Below are 23,394 nucleotides of genomic sequence, written 5' to 3'. Positions count from 1 at the left end.
ATTTTGTGGTTGCTTTGAATTTTACACTCCAGCTCATAATTCCATTTTGCCATGTATAACATGGAGAATGATGGGAAGGTGATGAAATCCCAGTCCTTTCAGCACTGTGACACTATCATTTGAACCGTTCACAGACCCTGAAGATCCTTACAGACTGGTCCCTTTGCAGGGAAGAGACCTGAACCAAGTGTTAATGAGGACTGTTACAAAGTACACCGCACACTGAATTTTCAGTTTTGTCCAAATTTGAAGCTAGGGAAGACTTTGCTGAACACCTTTTGAAGGTCTCCCAATATTTTACCAAAGAAAAAACAATATTCATTTGTTAAAATTTAGAATGAATGAGCACGAATCATCTAGTGTGACTCCAGCTCTCAAGGTGAAGAAACTAGTGACGCATTCCAGCTCATACAGAAGAATAAAGAAAAACACAGAACTGATCCACTAATATTGCATGTCTCCATCAGAGTCACAGATCTATGAAGAAAAGTAAACACTTTTAGTTCCCAGACAGTACCCACTCAGCAACTTTAAAAGGAGTGAGGCAGAAAAAGTGAAAGTCATTTCAGAGGTCAAGAGCTTCCAAGTGTCACTGTGCAGGACCACAGCCAGCATTAAATGCCATTGCCCATCTTTGTTGTGATCAGATCACAGAGCTATGGGAACACAAGAAGAGGAGGGAGCCCCGTGCAGAAGCTGTGCTGCTCTCCTCACACCGATGCACAGATTGGTCTAATGTGCCATGGGCAGACCTTTCCAGTCACCAGTTTTCATTTACAGGATATTGATATAGGCATGTTTAGAAACACACTGAAGAAGCAAGCAGGTAACAAATGACAGATACTGCTGAACAAGGGCACTGTGCCACTGTTCAGAAGCTAATTAAAAATGGAGGCCATTGTGACACTCACAGCATCACCGTTCCAATAAAGCCTTCAGTGAAACCAGTGAAAGAGCCCAGTGTCCCTTCACAACGTGTAATTTACCTCCCACACATTCTTCTCAAACCCAGGCTATATTTTGAATTTTGAGTCCCAGGTGGAGACAGTGCAGAACTATTCCCACACCCAAGTGCCAGTCAGTGTTTGAGTAACCAGCAATGCTTTCTGTGGGGCTCCTGCCTTTTGCAAATGGGGTGAGGCTTGGGAGCACTTGGCTGCTGCCTCAGACCCCAACACTACAAGAGGCTGTGGCCCTGTGCAGCTGGTCGTGGAGCCTCCTGTGCCCTGGCAAGCGCAGCGTACCCATCATCTTTCTTGCCCTTCCGCTTTAGCTTTGGGGAAGCCCGTGGGGATGCCTTGACTTTCCAGTCCTTCACAGGCAGCCTCTGCGCAGATGCTTTGGCACCAAATCCACCTGACGTAGAAGCCAAGCTTGCAACTTCATCATCATGGTCACTGTGAAGGAAGAGCAGGGGAGAGGACATCACTCACAAAACCGGACTGTGTCAGCCTTCACTGCAGGGATGGATTCACAGCTCTTCATCCACACATGGCCAGAGTCAGCTACAGACAGCCCCACCTTAACCTTTCACAGTCACCTCTACAGAGCTCAGAACAGGCTGCTCTGCTTTGATCTGGGTCTGCTGTGGCTGAGCTCGAGTGTTGTGCAGCACAGCTCGGAGGGTCCCTGCATTAGGGACGGCAGGGGCCCAGGCAGCAGGGCTGAGTGATGCTCGTTTAGCTGCAAACACTGGCACACGAGCCCTGGGATGGCCTAGCAGGGAGCCCAAGCACAGCACATCCTTACAGCTTTACAGACAGCGAGCACTGGACACAGAATGCATTGCAAGACCAGAGAAGGAACAGGTGATCCTGAGGTCTGTCATCCTCAGTACCTTGGAGACTATCACCTGCTGACCGGTTTCCAATACAGGCTGCGCATTTCAGTCTGAATTTATGTGTGGATTGTGGACAACCCTCAGCTGTCAAACAGGGCTGAGCTTGTCAGGCACACAGAATGTGCCCACAGAACTTCAGGCCTGTGGCAGGAAATAAGACAGGCTAATAAGGCAGGAAAGATATCAGAAGCAAGGAACTTATTCCTGAGGTACCCTTGCTACCTTATATAAGGTATAATATTTGGAAAATGATCCCTTAATAGGTTTTTACTGGTAATTAAACCAAGCTTGGCCCATGCTTTAAAAAGCAGCACAATTAAACCTTTCCCTACAGAGAATAAACTGGAGAGTGCCCAGAGGCCAATCTTGAGATAAGCTGAAGTCATTAGAACATTAGGGAAGCTGAGCTGCAAACACACGTTAAGTCAGGAGACAAAGCACAGACATTCACCCCACATGTGAAGGCTGGCTGGGGACAGAGGCACAAATGCAGCCTGAGCTGAGTCCATGCAGGGCGAGAGAGGGGGCTGAGCACTCTGGTACCTTTGTTCTGCACTGGCATCCTGGCTGTCATGCTGCAGGAGGTGGTAGCTGTGTCTATGGTAGGAAGAGCTCTTGTGCTTTTCTTCAACCTCATCCCTTGGGCTAGAGAGGGGAAAAAAGAAAATACCATCATGAAAGTCTCTATCAGCTTGAGTATTCACTCTCTCCATGTCTCATGAGAGATCCTGATAGAAAGTCTGTAACAAAAAGCCCACACTGATCCCACAGATCCAGGAAGAGGCAGGTGTTGTGTAGAGGCACTAAACACTTGAACTTGCCCATGTGCTTTTCTGGGGCCTCAAAAAAGGAGAAGCAGCTCAGCAATGCTTGAAGTACTAACCAAGAACAACCTCCCAACACATTCATGCAAGAGAGGTAAGCCACTACTCAAACATGGCAGCACACCATACTTCCATGAATAGCATCATCTTGGGTTTGTTTTTCCTCATTTAACACTGATCAGTGAAGTAAAAATCATCAGTGTGAATGTGATGGGTCAGCTCTAACTGACAGAATTGTAACACTGGATCTACTATGAGTATCATAATGATTTTGAAAGCAAACTGCACCTGCTTCTAGACTGTCAGTTAGGTCTGCCTGAATGCAGCTTGCAGGAAGGACTTTAAACAGAAGTGAGCACTTGCAAAATCTCTCACAGTGAGAGAACGCTGATCTGGTATTCTGGTATAAGGCATCCTGAAGGTTTCAGAGTGGGATTGAGGGGAGTTGCAAACTCCAACAAAAGTATTTTCTCAAGTTCATATTATGAGTAAAAGAAAAAAATATTTTTTTCACAGTCTTAATGCCCTCCCATGAGGGCATAAGAGCATAATGAGCCATCAGTTGGGACTGTTTCCTGGAACAACATCCTCAGCTGTGGAGGCACTGGGTGAGGCCTTTCTTTGCAATTCTGATGAGGGAACAGTCCAGGATTACCTGAGGGACAACACTGACCCTCTCAGCCTTCTAGTCCTGCTGAAAAGGAAGGTGTTTGCAGGTTCACATGGTGCAGGTAGCCCCAACATAAGTGGTCTCTGGAGACGCCAAATACATCTCACTGTTGTCATCCCACTACAAGACAAACTACATCATCACTAATTCTGTGATGAAACCAAACCCAGCACTGGTCCAACATGACAGATTGCTCCTTCTAAGCAGACTAAGTGATGTTGCACCATCCCTCATTCCCGCTCCACTGTCATTTATTTTCTGACTGCTAAAGTACTTTGTTTATTTATAACACTAGCTGCATAGAGCCAATCCTAGAAGAGAGACATACAATTAACCTATAAGCAAACCTGTCAGTTATGCTGTCAATTGATTCAATAAAAGCCTGCAGGAATGCATCACCTGGGGCAGAACGTAGCTTGTACTGGTTTGATTTCCAGAGCACACAAAAAAAATATCTCAAGTCTCCATGTCAACATTAAGGCCAACAAAGTAGACTTTTCACCTTCTTAACAGAGATCATTTATGCTGCAAAGGGTATCAGAGAGCAAAAATAGTTAGAGGTGGCCTAGGTAGTTCAGGACACAGCATACAGACTAAGCACACAGGAAGGCTGACTCATCAGATCATTTAAGGGAAAGAGGGATGGAGAACTGCTCTGGATTAATCACAACATAAGAGCTTTTCACCAAGCTGCCAATTTGGCAAGTGCAAACAAACTGCCCTGTGCCAGATAAACCCAAGTGATTACCTGTCTGCCATGCTGTTCCTGGTCTCCCGGGTTATGTCAGGAGCTGCTGGCCATGGCTGACTCACAACACTGTCAGAAGATGCATTTTCCTGAGTTAAAGCAGTCTCCAGTAATGATGGAGCATTCAGTCTGTCCACCTCCACTGGAGGCATGTCCAAAGAGTGGTGGCTGTGCTCAGAGTTGTGGCGGTTCCTGGGAGACAGCAAGTGCAGGGCTGAGGCAGCTGAGGCCATACTGTCTGCATGGTGCCCGGGCTCCAGCACCTCCCCAGGGAGCCCGGACGGAGCCGCCGCAAAGCTGCGCTGCAGGGTCTCGGAAGCAATCTCTGGGATATCCTGGGACATGGCTGTGGAAGCAGAGGAAATGACATCTGGGGAGCGCTCACGGGTGGGAGAAGCCTGGGGCACCACCAAGGGCTCCACTTCCTGCAGTTCCAGTGCTAGAGAGGAGTTTCCTGGTGCGACCTGAAAACAAAAGTCAAACAAGAGACTTTAGAATGACATGGAGACACTCCAAGAAGCCCTGGTGCCTTACAATAACTGTCACTGGACACAGCCTGCTATATCCTTTCCTCATGTGATCCCTGTCTCCCACTCCTTCATCAGACGGAAAATGGCCTCAGGACTTGTAACAGACTCTCAGCTGGTTACCAACACAAGCCAATGCTAGTTTGAACTCACTTTCAAAAGAAAGTGTTACACTAATTCTACCTCCCTCCTCTGCTCCAGACTCCCTCCTCTTTGAGGGAAAACAGTTTTAACATTGAACATCTCCTGGACTGAAAATTTGTTTCAATTTCAAGCTTTGGTTATGATCTGTTTTACACAACATCTGGAAATTAAAATTCAGGGATAAGAAATTGCAATTTTAGATTCATCAGACCAACAAGCAGGAATAAACCTTTCCAGTAGCACTGTCTGTTAACACAAAGGCTGACCACGTCCAGCCACTGGGATAGTGACAGCACAAGCTCAAGCTGTCTCTGGTTTTCAGAGACATGCTGTTCTACACAAGGACAACATGGCTGAGTAAACTGGGCTGCACATCTGCACCAGCAGCTGTGTTTTCCAAAGGGCACACACTATCCCAGTGTAATTTTACAGAATCCTAGAAAGGTTTGGGTTGGTAAGGACCTTAAAGCTCATCTTGTTCCAACCCCACTGCCATGGGCAGGGACACTTTCCACTAGACCAGGCTGTTCAAAGTCCTATCCAACCTGGCCCCGAACACTTCCAGGGATGAGGCATCCACAACTTTCCTGGGAAGTCTATGCCAGTGCCTCAATACCCCCTGAAAATAGAATTTCCTCCTAACATCTAACCTAAAACTCCCCTCTTCTAGTTTAAAATCATTCTCCCATGCCCTACCCCTGCCTGCCTATGTAAAAAGTCACTTTTATCTCTTTTAAACAAAAAGGCCACTCCAATCCTCAGAGCCTTTTGCTCTCCAGGCTGAACAATTTCAGCTTATACAGGCTCAAAGAGAGGTTCCTTGGCCCATGATAAGGAAGGGAGCAGCATCTGGAGCCTTACTGGAACAGGTGCCTTTGGTGTTAGCTTGTCAGGGAGGCCTGGGATAAGAACAGAGTGACTCCTAGGACTGGTCTGGAGACTGCTGCTGCTGCTGCTGAGCGTGAGGCTGGTGTCCAGCTGCATCTTGGGGCTCACAGTCAAGTCTTCTGATGCTCTGCAGAAAAAGACACCAGAAAATCAAGCAGCCCAAACAAACAATTGATCTGCATTCAACATTCATGGTGAGGAGATGGGGTGCAAAGGTCAGTGGAGGAGTCCTTGCTCCATGGTCAGCTACTCCCTGTCAATGAGTATTCGCATCTCCTAGTTCCCACACAGCCCAGAGAGTTGGAAACAACAACAAAAAAAAAGGCATTGCAATCTTTTAGAATTTATGGGGTCAGTGGGAGAAGGGACCAATTGTATCACCAGTGTACACTGTACAGAGTACAGGGAGAAACAGGACACTATGAGATAGGTCTCCCTCTTTTTCCCAACCCCCAGAAGTGAAGTTCTCACTGCTAATGCAGCCCAACTCAGTCACACTCTAAGATTTTCCTACCAGTCCTAATTCTCTCCCTGTCCTTGGTGGCTGCAGTGTTCTCTTACCTGTAAACAACAACGGTCCTTTGGGAAAAGCATGTAGAGCAACAAAACTGAGCTGCAATAACAGAATCCCTATGAGGCATGCACAAAACACTCTTGATGGCCCCTAGATGACAACAGGCATGTTCCAAGCTGCATTAGGGATGCAAACAGCTGCCTATACAGGGATGTTTGGACTCAGGCCAGTTTCTAACTCTGGTTACAATCTCCGCTCCTACAAGACATGCTACAGCTCTGTGCTATCCCAAAGGCCTGTGTCAGTTCAGCTGCAAATGTATTATTTAATTCATGTGTTACTTACCTGGGCAAAGAGGCATCCGTGACAGAAGTGCTGCTCATGGCTGTGACTGCAGTCAGGGAACTGACGCTGCTGCCTGGAGAGACAGCAATCTGTAAGGAAACACAAAGCAGTCAGGATGGGACAGAGGGCAACAACACAACTCAACCAGACAAAGAAAGAGTCCTAGAGAGTCTTTGGTGAAAAGGGAGTAGAACATACCCCAATAGGTTGGGTTGTTCTGCTAAGGTGCTCAGGTGCTGATCAAAGACAAGTCCCAGAACATCCTCATCATATGGCTGCTTTTACTGAGGAACTGCTGTCCCCAAAGTGACCTCACCAGCACAGAGGCAGAGGCTTATGGCAGACAGTGGGGTACTCCAGCAGGGTCTCACAAGTCTGAACAGTCCCATCTATCTACCTGATCATTTCAGATCTGCATTCCCAGAGGACCCCATCAGACAGGATGTGCAGAGGTGGCATATTTTCTTCCATTACAGTTATATCATAACCCCAAACAACATGTGTAAACCAGTAAGAGCAGTCTCCCAGCTTAGATACAGTTACTTTGCAAACCCGTATTTCCACAAAGCACACCTACATCAGTGGTTTTGCAGTTAAACCTAAGTTAAACTTACACACAAGCTTAGGCCAGTGTAGCATTTCAGATGTGCCAACAGGTCTCTGCTCAGTCTGATTACATGCAGTTTCCTGTGTGCTCTGCATTCAGCTAGCAGAGCTTACCACAATCATCACAGCTGGAAAGCGTGTCCAAAAGTACCAAAATCCACCCCCATCCCATGCATCACCATAACAGTGCTGATCTCTGATTACCTGCTGAAGAGAAGTACTTGGTGTCATGAATGCATCTGGAGTCATCAGCTTGGGCTTGGCATCATTGGAGAGGGAAAGGAAGTCTGCTGGCACAGGCAGATCAGTGATACGCCGCAGGTCTGGTTGGGAGCCGTGCACAGATTCCTTTTCAGATCCCAGCCCTTCTGTGCTCAGATCAGCCATGTGGTCTGGAAAGGCTTCAAGGCAGAGATACAAATCAGTTTGGAACTTCCCTCCAAAACTAAAGCTCTAATTCCACAAAGTATGAACTTATGCCATTGCATGCTATGCTTGATACCAAAAAGAACAAGCAAAAGCCCTGCAATATCCCAGTCAAAGCTTAGAGCAAAACAAATGCTGTGTTATGCTTTCTCTTTGTATGTCAGACTGGATTTTATCAGGCTTTGCTAATAAAATGTCCAAGCTTCCTTTCTTCCCTAAAAGCAAGGCCAGTTGAAATGCCACATCCCAGAATGGTGAATGAGCTGAAAGAGCTCATCACAGACAGCCCAGCCCTCTCTACTCCCACAGCTCTGCTGTCACTCTGATCTCTTCCACCTGAAAAGAGAAAAACTTCAAATTTCTTTCACAAGTGCCAAATCACCCAGGAAGGCGAACCCAAGCATGCACAAAGCACTAGCACTCTTGGTCTAACACACCCGTAAATTCCACACTCACAACAAGGGTCTAACCAGCTTCTTGCTTCAGTGCTACTCCATATTCAGAACCCTTTATGCAATGACACCACTGCAGTACAAAGAGATACCCAAAACCACCCTCCTGCTCTCCCCACCAATAACCTTTGAAGGCTCAGCAACACTGAAGACAAATTTAACACACATGCTCACCAAATTCTTCATGAGAGCTATGGGAAGGCATGGAAGCACTTGTGTCAGGGCTATGAAGAGGCTGGAACCTAATCTGCACATCCTGTAGGGCCCTAGAAAGAAACAAGCATTTCTGATCAGCTGAAGAACCACCAAGAAAAGACTTAAGACATCATTAAGGCTCAGAAGATTTCTCTTCACTGAACTAATTCCCTTGGAAAATGCTTCAGTGTTTTCTGCCTGTCACAGAAGCAATGGAAGTGATCCTCAGCCGTGTCACCCAGCTCTGACTCCCAGGGTATTTGAGATGTTTCCCAGTATTTGTGTGTGAGCACAGTTCTTAAATCACTCATGGCCATGGAAATACAAGCTTGTCACACCATTCAGGGCTACCTCCTGGTAAGGCCACACACACCACAGCCAAGTAGCTGGGGGCCAAGTAGCTTTTGTTATGAGCAAAATCATTTAACTTAAATTTCTACAGGTCAGTGCAGGGTTAGGACAACCACAGACAGCTGCACACACATACTCACTTGGTGTGAACACAGAAGAGTTTTATCAGCACACCTGCTGCTGATTCGACAGCCCCAGAGCCCTGAGCACCTTCTGGAAAGGAGAAAAAGGTAAAACATGAAGTTGCATGGAAACTACGCACAAAGTACTACAAAAATATCACAGCAGAATGAACTGACAGCAAAGAACCAGCATGATATGGATTCTCTTTATCAATCATCTGGATGAGGGGATCAAGAGCACTCTCAGTAAGTTTGCAGACAACTCCACAGAATCACAGAATATCCTGAGCAGGAAGGGACCCATGAGGATCACTGATCCAACCCCTGGCCTTGCACAGAATACCCCAAGAATCACTGCACGTGCCTGGAAGGATTGTCCAAATGCTTCTTGAACTCAGACAGGCTCAGTGTTATGACCACTGCCCCAGGGCACCTGTTCCAGTGCCCAACCACCCTCTGGATGAAAAACTTTTCCCTGATATTCAACATGAACCTCCACTGACTCAGCTTCATGCCATTTCCTTGAGTCCTGTCGCTGGTCATGAGATTGAAAAGATCAGTGCCTGCCCCCTATGAGGATGCTGGAAGACAGTAATGAGGTCTTCCTTCATTCTCCTCCAGTCTGAGCAGACCAAGTGACCTCAGCCACTTTCCATACAGCTTCACTTTCACCATCCTCATGACCCTCCTTTGGACACACTCTAACAGCTTAATGTCTTTTTTTATATGGTGGTGCCCAAAACTGCACATGCACATGGAACTCAAGGCTGCAACACCACAGAGCAGAGGAAGACAACCCCCTCCCCTGACTGACTGAGGATGTTGTGCACCACCTTAGGCAGGAGAGTTGATCTGCTGGAAGGGAGGAAGGGCCTACAGAGGGGTCTGGACAGGCTGGATTGATGGGCTGAGGCAAGTTATGTGAGGTTCAACAAGACCAAGTGCCAGGTCCTGTGCTTGGGTCACAACAAGCCCCTGGAGTACCATGGGCTGAGCAGAGTGGCTGCAAAGCTGCCCAATGGGAAAAGGCCTGAAGGTGCTGGTTGAGAGTAGCTTAAAATGAGCCAACATGTGCCCAGGTGGCCAAGAAGGCCATTGGCATCCTGGCCTGTTTCAGCAACAGAGTGACCAGGCCACACCTTGAATCCTGTGTTGCAATGCTTGACAACCCAGCTTAAGCCTGCTGAAGAAATTTTTCCTAACACCCAATCTAAACCTCATTGGGCACAACCTGAGGCTGTTTCCTCTTGTTATTTGGGAGAAGTGACCAGCCTTTCACAAGAAACTGCCAGGAAAGAAATCCTGATCACACAGCAGCCAAATTTTGTCACCTACCTACACTCAAGCTGTCATTTTCCTCTTCTGCTGGGAGCACCTCGGTGTGCCTTAGCCGGCAGCGGCTCACGGCCTGGATGCCAAAGCTCAGCACTGGGTGGGTAAGGAGGAACTCAGAGATGGAGCTGAAGTAAGCCTTGCCCTCCTCTTGGTTCTGCATCAGCTCCATCACATACAAGACCTGAAAGAATCAGAAATGGTAAATCAGAGCTTTCAGAGCAGACCATGCACATGTGTGGGGACTACAGAGCTGAGCATCCAAAACAGATTTGGAACAAGGGAAATAACGTGAGGAAAGCCTGGATCTTGAAATGGAATATTCAAGAGAACCACAAGCACCGCATACTTAGGCGAGTCAATGTTGATCAAGAACTCAATCCTACCATGCCAGACACAAGTATCTCCGTATGAGAGCTTTACAAAGGGTAAGAAATAATCCTTAAGGCTCCTCAGGATTACCCAGCTGAATTGCTATCCTTTTTCATCTAGCAGTGAAATTGCTGAGTCAACTTCTGCATTTTTATCCACTGACATGCAAACCCCAGACCTAGGCAGCAGAACCAGTCACACACAAGGCCAATTCTACTTCAGCCACCATTTCCCACAGGCAGCAATAAAATGAACTACTTACTTTTCTCTGCACATCACTCAGTATCAGATATTCAGCAGAGAGGTCCAGGCAGACTTTCAGGCTGGGAAGAATACTCATGGAGCTGAAGATGTCAGGAGAAAAGCTACACATACAAATAAGAAGGAGGGGGTACAGACAGCAAGGTAGATTAGCCCAACCAGCATGATTGCTATGAAACTGCATTAATTACCACAACTCCCACAGAACCTTAAGGAATTTACAGTCCTATTACAGTGCAACCACCCACTAGACCATAAACACCTTTGCTGAAATCAGTGCTGACATCAGCTGGGAGCTGGCACGATAGGGTCAAGTTATAGATTCTGAACACTGAAATGAAAGGTGACATTTTGTCACTACTCAACATGTTCCACATTCATAGGAGTACAAGAGTCAATGCTACAGATTTAAAACCAAAAATCCACCAAATCAAAATAATCCTTCCACAAGTTTTGGACCTTCTGCAGCATGAGGTGGAAAAAGCAGCACTTGGCCCTATGTCATATTCTTCTCACTTTAAGAGGAAAAATCCAAAGTGGCCTTAAGCATGTGTGTGTGAGAGAGGCCATGATCCACCATCAGAAAAATAAAATCAGGGAACCTAAGTTGAGTCAAGGGATGGACTAAAGCAGAATTTGAATTTCTGGACCTACATGGCTCAACATTTAAGCCTTGGATAATTTCTTAAGCTCTATCAATATAGTAGCTTCTCATAATTTAAACAGAAAAAGCACTAGTAGGAGAAGATCTTAGATTGGTTATTGAGTATCTAAAATTTCTAGAGAAGAAAACAAGGTGTGCAGTTTTTCTTGTACAACCTCCCCTCACGCTATAGCTATGTCTTCTGCTTTACAGAAAAAGGCAAAGTAAACAGATCTTGGTAACACAAATAATAAAAGTATAAACTTCCTTGGCCTTGCCAAAGCTTGACCTGACAGTCTGCCACTGCTGAGAGCTTCCAACAACAGGTTGGAATGCCAAAGGAGTAGGCTCAAATTTAGACTGGAGTAGAATCCATTGGACATCAGGGATCATCTCTGCAAATTCAGTACCCCCAAATTCCACCCTTCAGGAGTGCCAACACGTACCGAACAGTCTGCAAACAAGTCCAAGACACGGTGCACCACATCTTCAGTTCTCTGTTCTGATCGGCTCCTGTGATGAGAAACCTCCAGAAGGGAACTCTGTAGGCACAAAAGATCCAAAATCTCTTAAAGAAGATCTGATCCTTCCCAGAAAAGTTCCTCACAAGTTGCTCATGGCTGATTTTGGCCAACCGTGGCCTAAAGCTCCCAGAAAATTCCTGCTCTGAGGCAGACTAGAAACCACTACACCTCTCAGAAACCTTAAGGCCACAACTGATTGAAGAAACAATAACAATAAAAGCTGTATTTTCAGCAATGGCAATTGAAATTTGGAGGACTAACAGGCCATTTAAGACTGACCATACCACAAACCTGAGAGGACTCCTCAATGTAGAATTCTCATTACTTTCATGGAATTGGGACTATGATCAAGATCACTTCAGGTTGTGCTTCAGTTTTATATATCTCTCCATCACTAGAAAACTGACTACAAAGATAACAGCACTTGTTCCTGCTACAAAGCTAAAATTTTTAAGTATGATTCAGTTACAAGGAACTTTCAAGACAAAGCAGAGTTAGAAAACAATGCTGAACTTTAATACTTCAAGCACAAGATTGGGGACTTACTCTGGGTCTTGTTTTTTATGGTTGTCACAAAAAAGCAAGCAGGAAAGAGGTCTACCATCATGGGGTTTCCACTCATGAAGACACCTGGGAATAAATCAGAGAAAACATCCAAGTGTGAAGGGAGTGGTAAATGAGGATGACGCTGACACTGAACACACAACCCCTTGTCCAGAAGCCACAAAGCATTACTGACTTGTAGCTCTTTACAAGTCTTATATAAAATAAGGAGATCACACAGAGAAATATTTTTACCAATAAATAAATAATAACCCATGTTGCCATTTGGTCTGCTGTCTTAACAAAAATACAATGCAAAAAGAAGTCAACATTGAGAAGAATGGCTCAGAGCAGCTTCCTGCATTTACATGGACAGTGCAAAAGAGTTTGACTGCAGCTTGTGCAAAGCACAGAACTCCTGTTTCTAGACACAGCTCTCTGCTTTTTCCATAAGCCTACGATATTCAGTGATGCAATTTTTCAGCAACAAATTACAAACACTTATGCTGTGTCTTTATAATGTCCTGAGAATGACTATCACAGAAAATTATCAAGGAAATTCTCCCAGAGAAAATGCTGCTGTTTCCAAGATGCTTCATTTTCCAGTTCTCCAGTTACCTTGGCTCATCCTGTCCCTCAATATAGATCTGCCAGAATTTTACAAAACCATCATGGCTTGCTGTGGCCAACACAGTTCCATCTGGAGAAAGTGCTCCCTCGCTCAGGCACTACACAGAGGGGGAAAAGAGACACAGAAAAGTCATTTTATAGCTTTTCTTACTTTACAAGAAGAAAAAGCTCTATCTTCAAGCAAGAATTTGACTAACTGATAGTAATCTGATAGTAGACAAGGCCAGAGTGATTTCTAACAGAAACTGGTAGCTTCTAACATTACGTCTTTTAACCCTTCACAGAACAATTGACATGCACCCTTCTTTCTTGGTAATAATAAACCATCACTGTTTCCAGACAGCAAATTCAAGTACAATGGACTTCGTTGCCACTGCTCTTACTGTTATTCATGTTATGAATAGAGATCATTTTGGTTTGAGATCTTCTGGCTTTTCACAATCATAATTGCCTCACAACTGTTTTTTGTTAACAGCCAACTGGCCATAGAACTGCAGCTCCTGAGACACTGTAACCCAAAGAAAACCCAAAGAAGACAAAAAAACCCCTAGGTTTGTACCGTGCTGTGGCCTTTCACCACAATGAAACCTTCTTTGATATCAGGCACTTCCACCGGCCAGGAGCTGTTGTTGGTTCGGATGATGTCCAAATCCCACACCTCTGCCTGGAAAACAAACATGTAGCCATACAGGTTTATTTTTACAACCACTGGTTTGATCCAGAGAACATCTTAGATCCTTATCTTATGGCCTGACACACCAGCCCAATGGCAAGTGTGTGACATAAACCTTCCCATTTCCACCCAGTTTGGCCATTAGATGCTTTCCTGGCACTGTACATAACACAGGGAATTGCTCTTGGCATTTGTAGGTGCTGCCCACCAAGCCCCTCCCTCGGGCTGGCTCAGCCTGAACAGACAAGTGATGCCTCTGTTTCAAGTGGTCCTTGGTATTTGATGGTGGGATGCAGTTCCCTTTCCATCCTCCTGAGGCCCAGAGAATGAGGTCTCCTGGGAAGAAAGGAGTCCAGCATCTTACAGGAGGATCCCCAACGTGGACTAGACAGGAGCCCTTACAACTCCATTGTAAACTCAGCTCTCTCCTCCATTAAATTCTCACCTGCTAATGATAAATTAGGGCAACGTTTCCAAAGCAGAGTTTCCTTACCCTGTCCTCATGCAACAACGCCAAGGTCTGACTCCCCTCTTCCCCGCTCTCCTCGTTATCATCCGGGATGAAAGGGCACCAGATGATTCTCCGGAAGGTGTTCAGTGGGGTACTGTCAGGTCGCTTGATGTTGACCAAGATCTCCTCTCTGATCACCAGGGTTAAGAGATGTAACATTCTGCCTCTGTTACTAATGTCCAGCAATAACCTGTTCAGACTTGGTCTGCTCTTTTAATACTGTTAAACCTCAAGGTTTTTTGGGCCATTGATTCAAAAAGAAAGCAGGTAAAGGGATTCTGCTGAGAAAGAAGCCAAGCTAGAGTTTCTTCACTGACAGAAGAGCTTCAGCTTACAAAAGTTCATAGGTTCTCACAATTTCCTCTTGCAGGCTGCAGTAATAGGATAAGCACAACAGGGGCACACAGCCACATCTGAATGTGTAATCCATGTGACAGCTAATTATTAAATGATTTGTCACCATTGCAACACTACCAGAGAAAGAGAGAAGAGCTACCACACTGCCCCCAGCTGAGTGCTCAAGTGCACCGTAAATCAGGGCTTCAACAACTACCACCACCTTTGCTCCAGTTGCTTTTGAAATGATGGTACACAATTAAAATGAAAAGCTACACTCTGAGGTGACATACCTCACATGTTTCCCAGAAGCACTGAGCAATCAGTCCTAGCAATTAAAAGGAAAATATTTAGGGTAATGAACACTGAAAATAAATTTCGGGGCCACCAAAAGGATGACAAGTTTGAAAGGAAGATAGTGAGTGCACGGGAAGTATTACATACTCTTCCCCAGAGAAGTAACTGAGGAAAAGAGGTAGACCCAGACAAGACAAACTTCTGTCACACACCTGAAGTGACACTGTCCATGCCTAAGGCCAGCTGGTACAGACTGACACTTCTCACTGTCTACTTTGCCCAGACCAGGAGCACTAAGGTGCTCCTAGAATTCCAAGCAATGCAATACCAAGTAATGATTGTGCTGAATGCAGGTAAAAGTTGACTGATTTGATACTCTGGAAGGGGCATAACTATCGATCTTCCCCCTGCAAGCTGCTATTCTGCAAAGGCTACAAATTAAATGGCAATGTTGAGGTTGCATTCACATCTAATCATTACACAGAGACTGACAGGAAGTGTATTTAAACAAGATACTGGATTTTTTCTTTATCCATGGCCAGGCGCCAGACAAAAAGGTTGCCAGCCTCGTCCAGGCAGGCTAGCTGGTTGGAGTTGAGGTGAGCAAAGGCCAGGTCTGCCACGCCTCCTGTGAATCCCTTCAGCAAGGTCCGCTCAGCAGTGCTGACACTCAACACCCGCACCATAGCAGAGCCATTGCTGGCAGCTGTGAGACAGACAGAGGGAGAAGTCACCATTTATGTCTGTGGTTTCTCTGCATAATTCTCATAAACTTCTCATAAGTCTCATACACTTCTCATAATTCCCAGGATTATCCTGATTAAAGACGCTGCAATTAAATGCCAGGCCTAAACCTTCATCCCGAGCTTGCCACACTTCCAAGGATGACCTCCAGTGACAGTGAATTTTAATTTTCAGTTACTGGAGAAAAGGAGTTACTCAGAGGCAGATAGCTCGGATACACGTTCTGTAAGTGGAAGCAAAAGGCATGGACATTCACTGCTTTTTGGCTTGCATGACTGAAAAGAAGATGCTTTAGAACATGTGCACACTAAGCAAAGTTTCCAGCTTCCCCTTTTCAGACAGACACCATTGACTACATAGCAGGCAGTCTTACAGAGATCATGGTGCTTCCACTTCCCGATGCCCACGCCAGCCCTAGCAAACCACTCCCAGCTTCCCAGTGTTACTGCACCCAAGCTTTTAAATTATTTTTTAAAAGGGTGAGACATCCTTAAGCTACTCTAAAATAACCTCAGCTAGGAAAAAAGGTTATTACAAGAGCAGAGTAGTACATTTCATAAAAGACCAGATAAACTGGTGTGAGAACTAAGAACAAAGAGACACAGACACTCTGTGCTTCTGTAAGAGCAGAAAGAGACATTGCAGATAACTACGTGTTCATTTCACGGGACTCTTAAGGATAGAAAACACCTTTAAGATCATCAAATCCAACCAGCACAACCCTCATGTTCACCAGTAAACCATGTCCTCAAGTGTATTATCTACATGTTTTTTGAACACTTCCAGGTGAATTCACCACTTCCCTGGGCAGGGCAGTTCCAATGTTTTAGAACCCATTCCATGAAAAAAAATTTCCTAGCATCTAATTTAAACCTTCCCTGGCACAACTTGAAACCATTTCCTCTCATCCTGTCACCTTCTATCCCATATGATATGAAACCATCTTTGCCTGGGTTGTTCTGCTTTCCTCTCTCTATTGCACAAGCCACCGCATCTGCATCGCTCTTTGGATCCTGAAAATTTAGCCTTAAATTCAACTCTAAATTAATGCAAGCAAATCTATCACAAACACTGATCTGCTCAAATTGCCATGGGGCTGTTTCTGTGCTTAGCTACAGAGCAGCTTGTTTGCTTCAGACATGTTTAATTACAGGAGTAATCTGAACATCAGCTCCCCAGTAAAACCAATGTAGTCCTTCAACTTTTCCTACATGCCCACTGAGTCCTTCTCTTTTATTTCTAACTCTCCCACATAACAAACTCTTCTCTACACCATTGCTTATATTCCCTCTATAAAAGCACTCTGATCTGGGTATTGCAAGGTATGTTTCAATTAGTGCCAGTTACATTGTTCTGATGTAAACTCTGCCCTTCTTAATGATACACAGAGGAAAAGAATACAAATCACACCCCAGAAGAGAAGGCATCTCACCTCTAATGGCATAAGCCAGGTAAGAGTTTGAAACAGCTATCAGATTGCCGTAATAGTATTTCTGCTCCCAGTCATATCTAGCAACAGGCTGTATTTTCACCTGTTTAGGAGAAAGAAAACAAAACATGAGAAATGTCTGGAATTATCTTTTCCATCTTTGTGGTCTCTAAGCTCACTGCACACTAAGAAACAAATTGGAATGGAAAATGGAAAAACACAAAATGGAAAATTAAGGAACAAAGTGGAAAAGGGCTGAGTGGATCAAGACCAGAGGTCTTGCTCCTAATCATCAGTATTTGTTCTGAGCATGGCTTAGTTCTTTGCTCAGCACCAGCTCTAATTTCAGCATATTGGTTCTTGCAGCTCTGACCTGCTGGTCAGAGCCCTCATCAGGACTGATCCCAGCCAGGGAAATCCTCCCTTCAGGGTCCAGGGAGGAAACAATCAGCAGAAAAATCTTGTTTGTGGAGAAAGAACACTTTCCCAAGAACCTACAGCTCAGATCATGGATTTCTGAAAATTAGAGGATAACTTGGCCAGACTCTGGAATAACAGAAACAATCAGTTACAAGATACTGCTCCAACTTTTTTCTCCTTGTTAAACTCTTTTGACAAACTTCTACCTAATTACAAGCTCCTATGACACAAGAAAGAAGATAGTTATTTCTGTTTAAAAATATTCAAGTACGAGCTGATGTGACTAAAAAAGAGACAGACCATGCTTTCTCTTGCTCCTTACCTTGTTACTCCCTCTGGCCTTACTGGTGATGCTGGAATCACTGCTGGCCACTATCTCCACATCTTTTGCAGATATCACTAAACATGTTGAGCTGTCATCACCAGAAAGACAGCTTTAAAAAAATACAAAGAGGGGGGAAAAAAATCAGACAGGACTCACAGGAACAAAATATTTGACACTTTATTAAATTCATAATTTTATGCAGCAACGTAACAGGATTTGTGTGAAGACAGAAACTCCTCTCAGCTGAGTCTCCCTTCCCTATGTGTCACAGGTTTGACAGTGTCAAACACCTTCTTTGTTCAGCCTAAAAACATTCAGTTCATTTGACTTGAGCACAGACCTACATTTGATTCAAGTCCCCAACACTGGAAGGTGTGAAGAAACCAAAACCAACCAGCGGAACCTCATCAACAAAACAGTGCACACTGCCTGTGGTTCTCATGGCGTCCTCTTTCAAAACCGTGACCAGAGAACCCAACCATGAGCTCTGCAACACCTCAGGTGACTTGGGTCCCTGAAGGAGTCCTGCTGGACATCTACAGGGGAACCACAAGTTTCAACCAGAGCCCTCATGATTTACATTCACCCTGACCTGCAGTTTTCACCACTTACAGTCCCACTCCCCTTCTCTGAACAACTCTGCAGATATTCTCCACTTCCTGAGCTGCAAGGATGGCAGACTCCATGCATCAGCCTCACAAAAGCTACAAAAGCTCTAACCAAGAGCACTGGCTCACAACTGCCACCTGAACATAAAACCCACTATCACACTCCCAGCATGCATGTCCATGCGGCTCAAGAGAACCAAATTTGAGCGGTTTTCTATTCATTCTCAGCATTTCTTTGACAAAACTTACATGACTTGCTTCTCCTGCAGGGCTCCTAGAGAGATGTTCCGATGCACTGGCTTGGCCAAAGCAGGTCCATCTCCGCTCCCAAGGGGATCAGGCACCAGCAGCCCATTCAGGTCCCCGTTATACGAATTCGATGGTCTCTGGTTCTCATTCACCGAACCTGAGGAAAAGCATGACCAGCTGTGCCCAACGTGCTTTTGAAAGAAATAACACTGTGTGAAGTACACCACCTCCAGATGCTTTTTGTCAGCCTCTATTGGTCTGTCGGGTAGAATACACTGAACTGGTTAGGAAAAGTCTTCTACCAAAAAGATGTGTAAGAGACCTCCCATATGATGAGAAATTCACCTCCACATATCTGAGTGAAACAGCTCTTTTTCTTACACATGCCATTCCAGCAGATCAGAGAAACACCAAAGAACATGCTTCAAGGAACTTACCAGGCTCAAGGAGCAAACAGCCGTAGACCAGAAAGACTAAGCTAGTAATTGGGGTTTACTGAATCGAGTGCCAGACCTAAAAGTTCTTGACACATCACTTCTAACCCTCAGGCCTGCAGAGACCTGAGAAGTCCAGCCCTGCAGGGATCAGCTGCAACATTTGGGGCTGGCTGGAAACAATACATTTGTTACTTTTCAAAACTGGCTTCTGACTGTGAGACCCGACCTCGAAGTCCAGGTGCTTAAGTAACTTTGCTAGGACACTCTACAGCTGTGCCTATGGGATTCCCATATTTTTCCCTTGGTTGATCATACAGAAGTTTACAGCACTCAAATTTTGTATAAAGCAGCCATTTGTCCAGAGCCTCAGCTGTGCTTTGAAGAGTGTGTGTGCCCTGACTTTGCACATCTGGCCTAGCACAAGCTGCCTGCTGACTTCCATGCCTTCTGAAGGCTTTAGGAGGGGAAAGATGTAACAGGGTGAAGGAGAGTCTTCCTCACTAGCAAGGCAAATATTTGACAACTCCCACTGGAGAGCAAGGCCCCTCCATCTGCACCCCCACATCAGCACACCCAAGGAAAAGCCGCCTGTCTCAGCGAATCCTCCCTTGAAATTTTCACTGGTTTTGAAACCCGAAATTTCGTATACTGTTGCCAGGTAACAACTGCTGCTGAGCTCCTGCAAAATGGCTGCTCCCAGGACCAGAAGCTCCCCCATCACTGGCACATGTAACAAACCTAAACATAACTGTGGGCAAGAGGCAGATCCTTCCACAGTAAGACAACCTCTCTACGACTGAATAGGCTTCAACAGATCTGGTGAGTGCTGCTGCCTAAAACACAACTGCAACTACTTATTTGCCAGAAGAATATTTTAAACTTGCCTGTTTATGAAGAGTCATTATGGACACAGAAATGTGCAGTGACAGGGTACCCTGATGCAATTTGGGCACTCACCTCAGTGTAGCTGCACTGCATGAAAACAAAGCAGCAGCACAAGGAAATTCAGGCGAGGGAATGTGATCCTCTAACCGCTTCACACTGGTGTTGAGCTTGCTGTCACAACATTAAGATGTGTCTCTTACTGCTACAGCATATGCTGGGTGCTTGTCCAATTGCAGCTCCTTCCACTGACAGCACTTTATCCTTTGTGACCAAAGGCAGGAAAATATTCCCTACAGAAAAAGCACAGTCTCCCGGAGAAAGATGATACGTGCTTTGCCCTTTTTGCAGCCGCAGCAGAGTCTCATGTAAGTACTGCTGGTCTTTTACAGACAGCAGGATACTGATGTTTGCTCCATGGGAAAGAGGAAGGAAGAAACACTCTCCAGAGGCTGATGGGCCCAAGAACAGTACACCCAAGTTCAGGAATGGGTGTAGCTCAGACTGTGTTAGTGGAAGCCAGACAAGCACAGGTGCTGCCTGTGCACAGTCCTGGAGCCATGAAAGAAGGGAAGAGGCTCTATTTAGTAAGAACATGAACCAAATCAAAAGGTTAAGCCAGACTGGTAGATCGACGTCTCAATGGGAAAGAAGTTTGTATTCATTACCTTTTCAAAGAGGAGGAACAGTCAGAGCTGAGACACTGAACTCTTCCTGCTCCCACCATCAGCTGCACCAGGAGATGCCAGCCTGTACTGAACACAACACTGCCCTGATACACCATGAGCAGGGTGAACCCACGTAACACCTGGTTATCAGCAGAGATCTCTGCATGGATTGAAGGATCCTGCCCACCACCAGCAGGGATGCTCCTCCACAGCACAGTGGCACTGACAGCCTGTCTCCACAGCCCAGCAGGCAGGTCCATGCTTCAGCAACAGCTACTGAAGCATTGGATGAAGTTTGCCAAAACCAGGAGAAATTGTGTCAAGGGAGACTGGGTAGTGGATTACATTTTCACAATCACCAAGCCTAGCTGAATTTAAAAAGTATTGTGACAGCTGTAAACTTTTCAGAGCAGGGAGTGTTTCTTGTCACCTGCCTGGACAGGATCTAGAGGAACACAACACTGCTCACAGCTACCTGCACCTGATACTGCAAAACTTGAAGGCTCCTCTATTCCTCTCCCCTGGCATCCTAACAGGAGTTTCAGAGAGTTTCAGCTAACATCTCTTTTTCCCCTTATTAGGTCAGTCTTTTCAAGTTTATTTACTGTTAGCCAGGCAGTGATTTCTGCTGAGAACCACCACAGGATCCTCCTGTGAACTTCCTGCCCACTTGCCCCTTTTCCTCTCAACTGCCTTCTTGTGCACTGGAGTCGATAGAGAAGGTAACAAAGAGAATGAACAGGAAAGAAGAATAATGAAAAGAAAAAAGCCATACTCTGTCAATAACTCCTTGACTTCGACCACCAGCAGAAGCTGTTTCAGGAGAAAGTCAAGTCACCTTGAACAACAACTCCAGCCATTTCTCAACCACAACATATCCTTTCAGTTCAGAAACTGCTCGTGAAACGAGTGCTCCCCATCCCTGCATTGAGTTGTCCTTCCAATCTTTTAAGTACAGTGCTGCACTACAGACAAAAAATGTATTTTTCTCAAAAAAATTAGAGTTCAGGAACGTGCAAGTGCTCCAGAAAACAGAGAAATTATTCCTATTAATGAGAAGTTTCTCTAAGGGTAGTAAAGCTAATGAAGCTGCCTTCCTCCAGGTTTGATCCATCACCTCATGTGCCTCTAAAGCCCTCCACAACAATCCCACACACAACCTCTCTTCCTTTTGGCCAAGCAAAAGGCAGCACACATGGCAGTTACTTTGGAGGTAGCACATTCCTGCTGAGTCTCAGAACATTTAAAAGTTATATTATTCCCATCCTGCCTTTTTTCCCTTGAAGGGAGCACAAGAGGGGCATAATTTTGTCCTCTACCCAGAGGCTAAGAGTTTTCTGCAAAGCATTCATTCTCGGCCTTCTTCAGAGTATTTCCTCACCACGTTTGACTGAAACACCACGGCAGGTTCAAAGAGAGGGATGAGAGAGAGCCTAAGCTCCAGGAGAGTGGGAACACTATCCAGATGACTCCTGAGCCAGCTGCTGATATTCTTACAAGCAGAAGGGAGCCTGCTTAACTCTGAGCAGAGAAGTATAATAGTTCAAAGCGCAGGGAGAAGACTTGCAACCCCTTTAGGAGAGATATTTGTGATCCCATTTCACATACAAATAAGGAGAGTGAAAAGTTTGTGTAAAGGGTGAAAAGGGTGAACCCGGCACTGATCTCAGAGCGGCCTGACAGCCCCAGAGAGACTCCTGGGAAACACGCCAAGTACTGCTGGTAAGGGGGGACACTTGTGTCACAGGGGTCGGTGCTGTTCAGCTCCCAGCAGCAACACCTCTCAGCTGAATGGAGCCCCGAGACCGCCGCAGCAGGGAGCTCTGGGGCCGGCCTGCCCTCGCTCTGCCCAGCGCCAACAGCCCCCTCCCTCAAGCGAGGGTCCCCAGGCCGGGGGCTCCTCTCCTCACGGGCCGGTCCGCACCGCGCCGCGGGTTCCGCGCTCTGCGGAGAGCGAGGCAGCGCCGAGCGGGACCCGCTGGCCCTGGGCGGGTCACAGGGCGCTGCCAGGCGCCCCGAGGCGAAGCGGTCCCGGCCGGGCCCCGAGCACGACCGCTGACAACCGGCGGGCGGCGGCGCAACGGCCCAGGGGCTCCCGCAGCCCGGCCCGAGACAAGGCCCCGCCCGGCCTGGCCCGGCGGCCTCTCGCAACCGCCCGGTTCCCGCTCCTCACCTCCCGGCCGGTCCAGCTTGAGGATGTCCCGCAGGTGCTGGGTGGCGTCCTCGATGTCGATGCTGGAGCAGGAGGCCATGGGGCCCGGCGCGCCGCCCGCCCGCGCCGCCACCGCGCTGCCCGGCCCGGCCCCGCCGCCCGCGCTTCCGCCTCCGGCCCGGCCCTGCGAGCGCCGGGCGGAAACCGCCGCCCGAACGGAGCGTTCCCGGCGCGGCGGGGGCGGGGCCGGGAGCGCGGCCCGGGGCTCCCCCGCCGTCCCCATCAGGCTGGGCCCCGCCGCCCTGGGCGCGGTCCTGCACACACCCGCTCCCGCCGAACGGGACAGGCCGCACACACAGCACAGCGCGGAACCTCGGCACTGCTTCAGGCACAAACCCGGGAGAGCCGCTCGGGAGCCACCCTCTGTGTTTGTCTGGGAAGAATACACCCGTGCCCTGTTTGGCTTTGAGAGGGCACGGAGACTGACTAGAGGCTACCATCACTGCTGCCGTCCTCCTGTATTATGTGGGGAATTTGCATTGGTAAAGTACAACAGGTGAGAACTAAGCTGACAATGTTAAAAACTGAGCCAGAGGCTCTGTTAGGAAAGCTGCTGAGAAGAAGAGGAAAAGGTGTATGGAGGAGGGCAGACCTGCCCTGCACTCACTGGTAAAAGGAATCGTTCGGTTCGAGGTCCAGCTCTGCA

General features: G+C 46.7%; 1 protein-coding gene across 1 annotated transcript in view; it reads right to left on the bottom strand.

Annotated features, from left to right (window-relative positions):
- Positions 1–22,835, bottom strand: part of EDC4 (enhancer of mRNA decapping 4) — a 33,181-nt gene extending 10,346 nt beyond the window's left edge. Inside the window, exons 1-20 of the mRNA XM_014255537.2 lie at positions 22,710–22,835; positions 18,550–18,706; positions 17,690–17,801; positions 16,951–17,050; positions 15,291–15,480; positions 14,124–14,271; positions 13,517–13,621; positions 12,946–13,055; positions 12,331–12,414; positions 11,707–11,802; positions 10,619–10,721; positions 9,988–10,168; positions 8,671–8,743; positions 8,159–8,250; positions 7,311–7,507; positions 6,501–6,589; positions 5,615–5,768; positions 4,083–4,546; positions 2,384–2,485; positions 1,245–1,397 (exon numbers count right to left, since the gene is read on the bottom strand). Of these exons, the coding sequence (XP_014111012.1) occupies positions 1,245–1,397; positions 2,384–2,485; positions 4,083–4,546; positions 5,615–5,768; positions 6,501–6,589; positions 7,311–7,507; positions 8,159–8,250; positions 8,671–8,743; positions 9,988–10,168; positions 10,619–10,721; positions 11,707–11,802; positions 12,331–12,414; positions 12,946–13,055; positions 13,517–13,621; positions 14,124–14,271; positions 15,291–15,480; positions 16,951–17,050; positions 17,690–17,801; positions 18,550–18,706; positions 22,710–22,788 (2,789 nt within the window). The 5' untranslated portion in view covers positions 22,789–22,835. The remainder of the gene's footprint in view (positions 1–1,244; positions 1,398–2,383; positions 2,486–4,082; positions 4,547–5,614; positions 5,769–6,500; positions 6,590–7,310; positions 7,508–8,158; positions 8,251–8,670; positions 8,744–9,987; positions 10,169–10,618; positions 10,722–11,706; positions 11,803–12,330; positions 12,415–12,945; positions 13,056–13,516; positions 13,622–14,123; positions 14,272–15,290; positions 15,481–16,950; positions 17,051–17,689; positions 17,802–18,549; positions 18,707–22,709) is intronic.
- Positions 22,836–23,394: the final 559 nt, after the last annotated feature.

The sequence above is a fragment of the Pseudopodoces humilis genome, chromosome 14 (assembly GCF_049639895.1).
Source record: "Pseudopodoces humilis isolate 2021_Gansu_Grassland_sample_001 chromosome 14, ASM4963989v1, whole genome shotgun sequence".
In the NCBI taxonomy this organism is placed as follows: domain Eukaryota; kingdom Metazoa; phylum Chordata; class Aves; order Passeriformes; family Paridae; genus Pseudopodoces; species Pseudopodoces humilis.
Note: the sequence above shows the minus strand (reverse complement) of the source record. Positions and strands in the feature narration are given on the sequence as shown.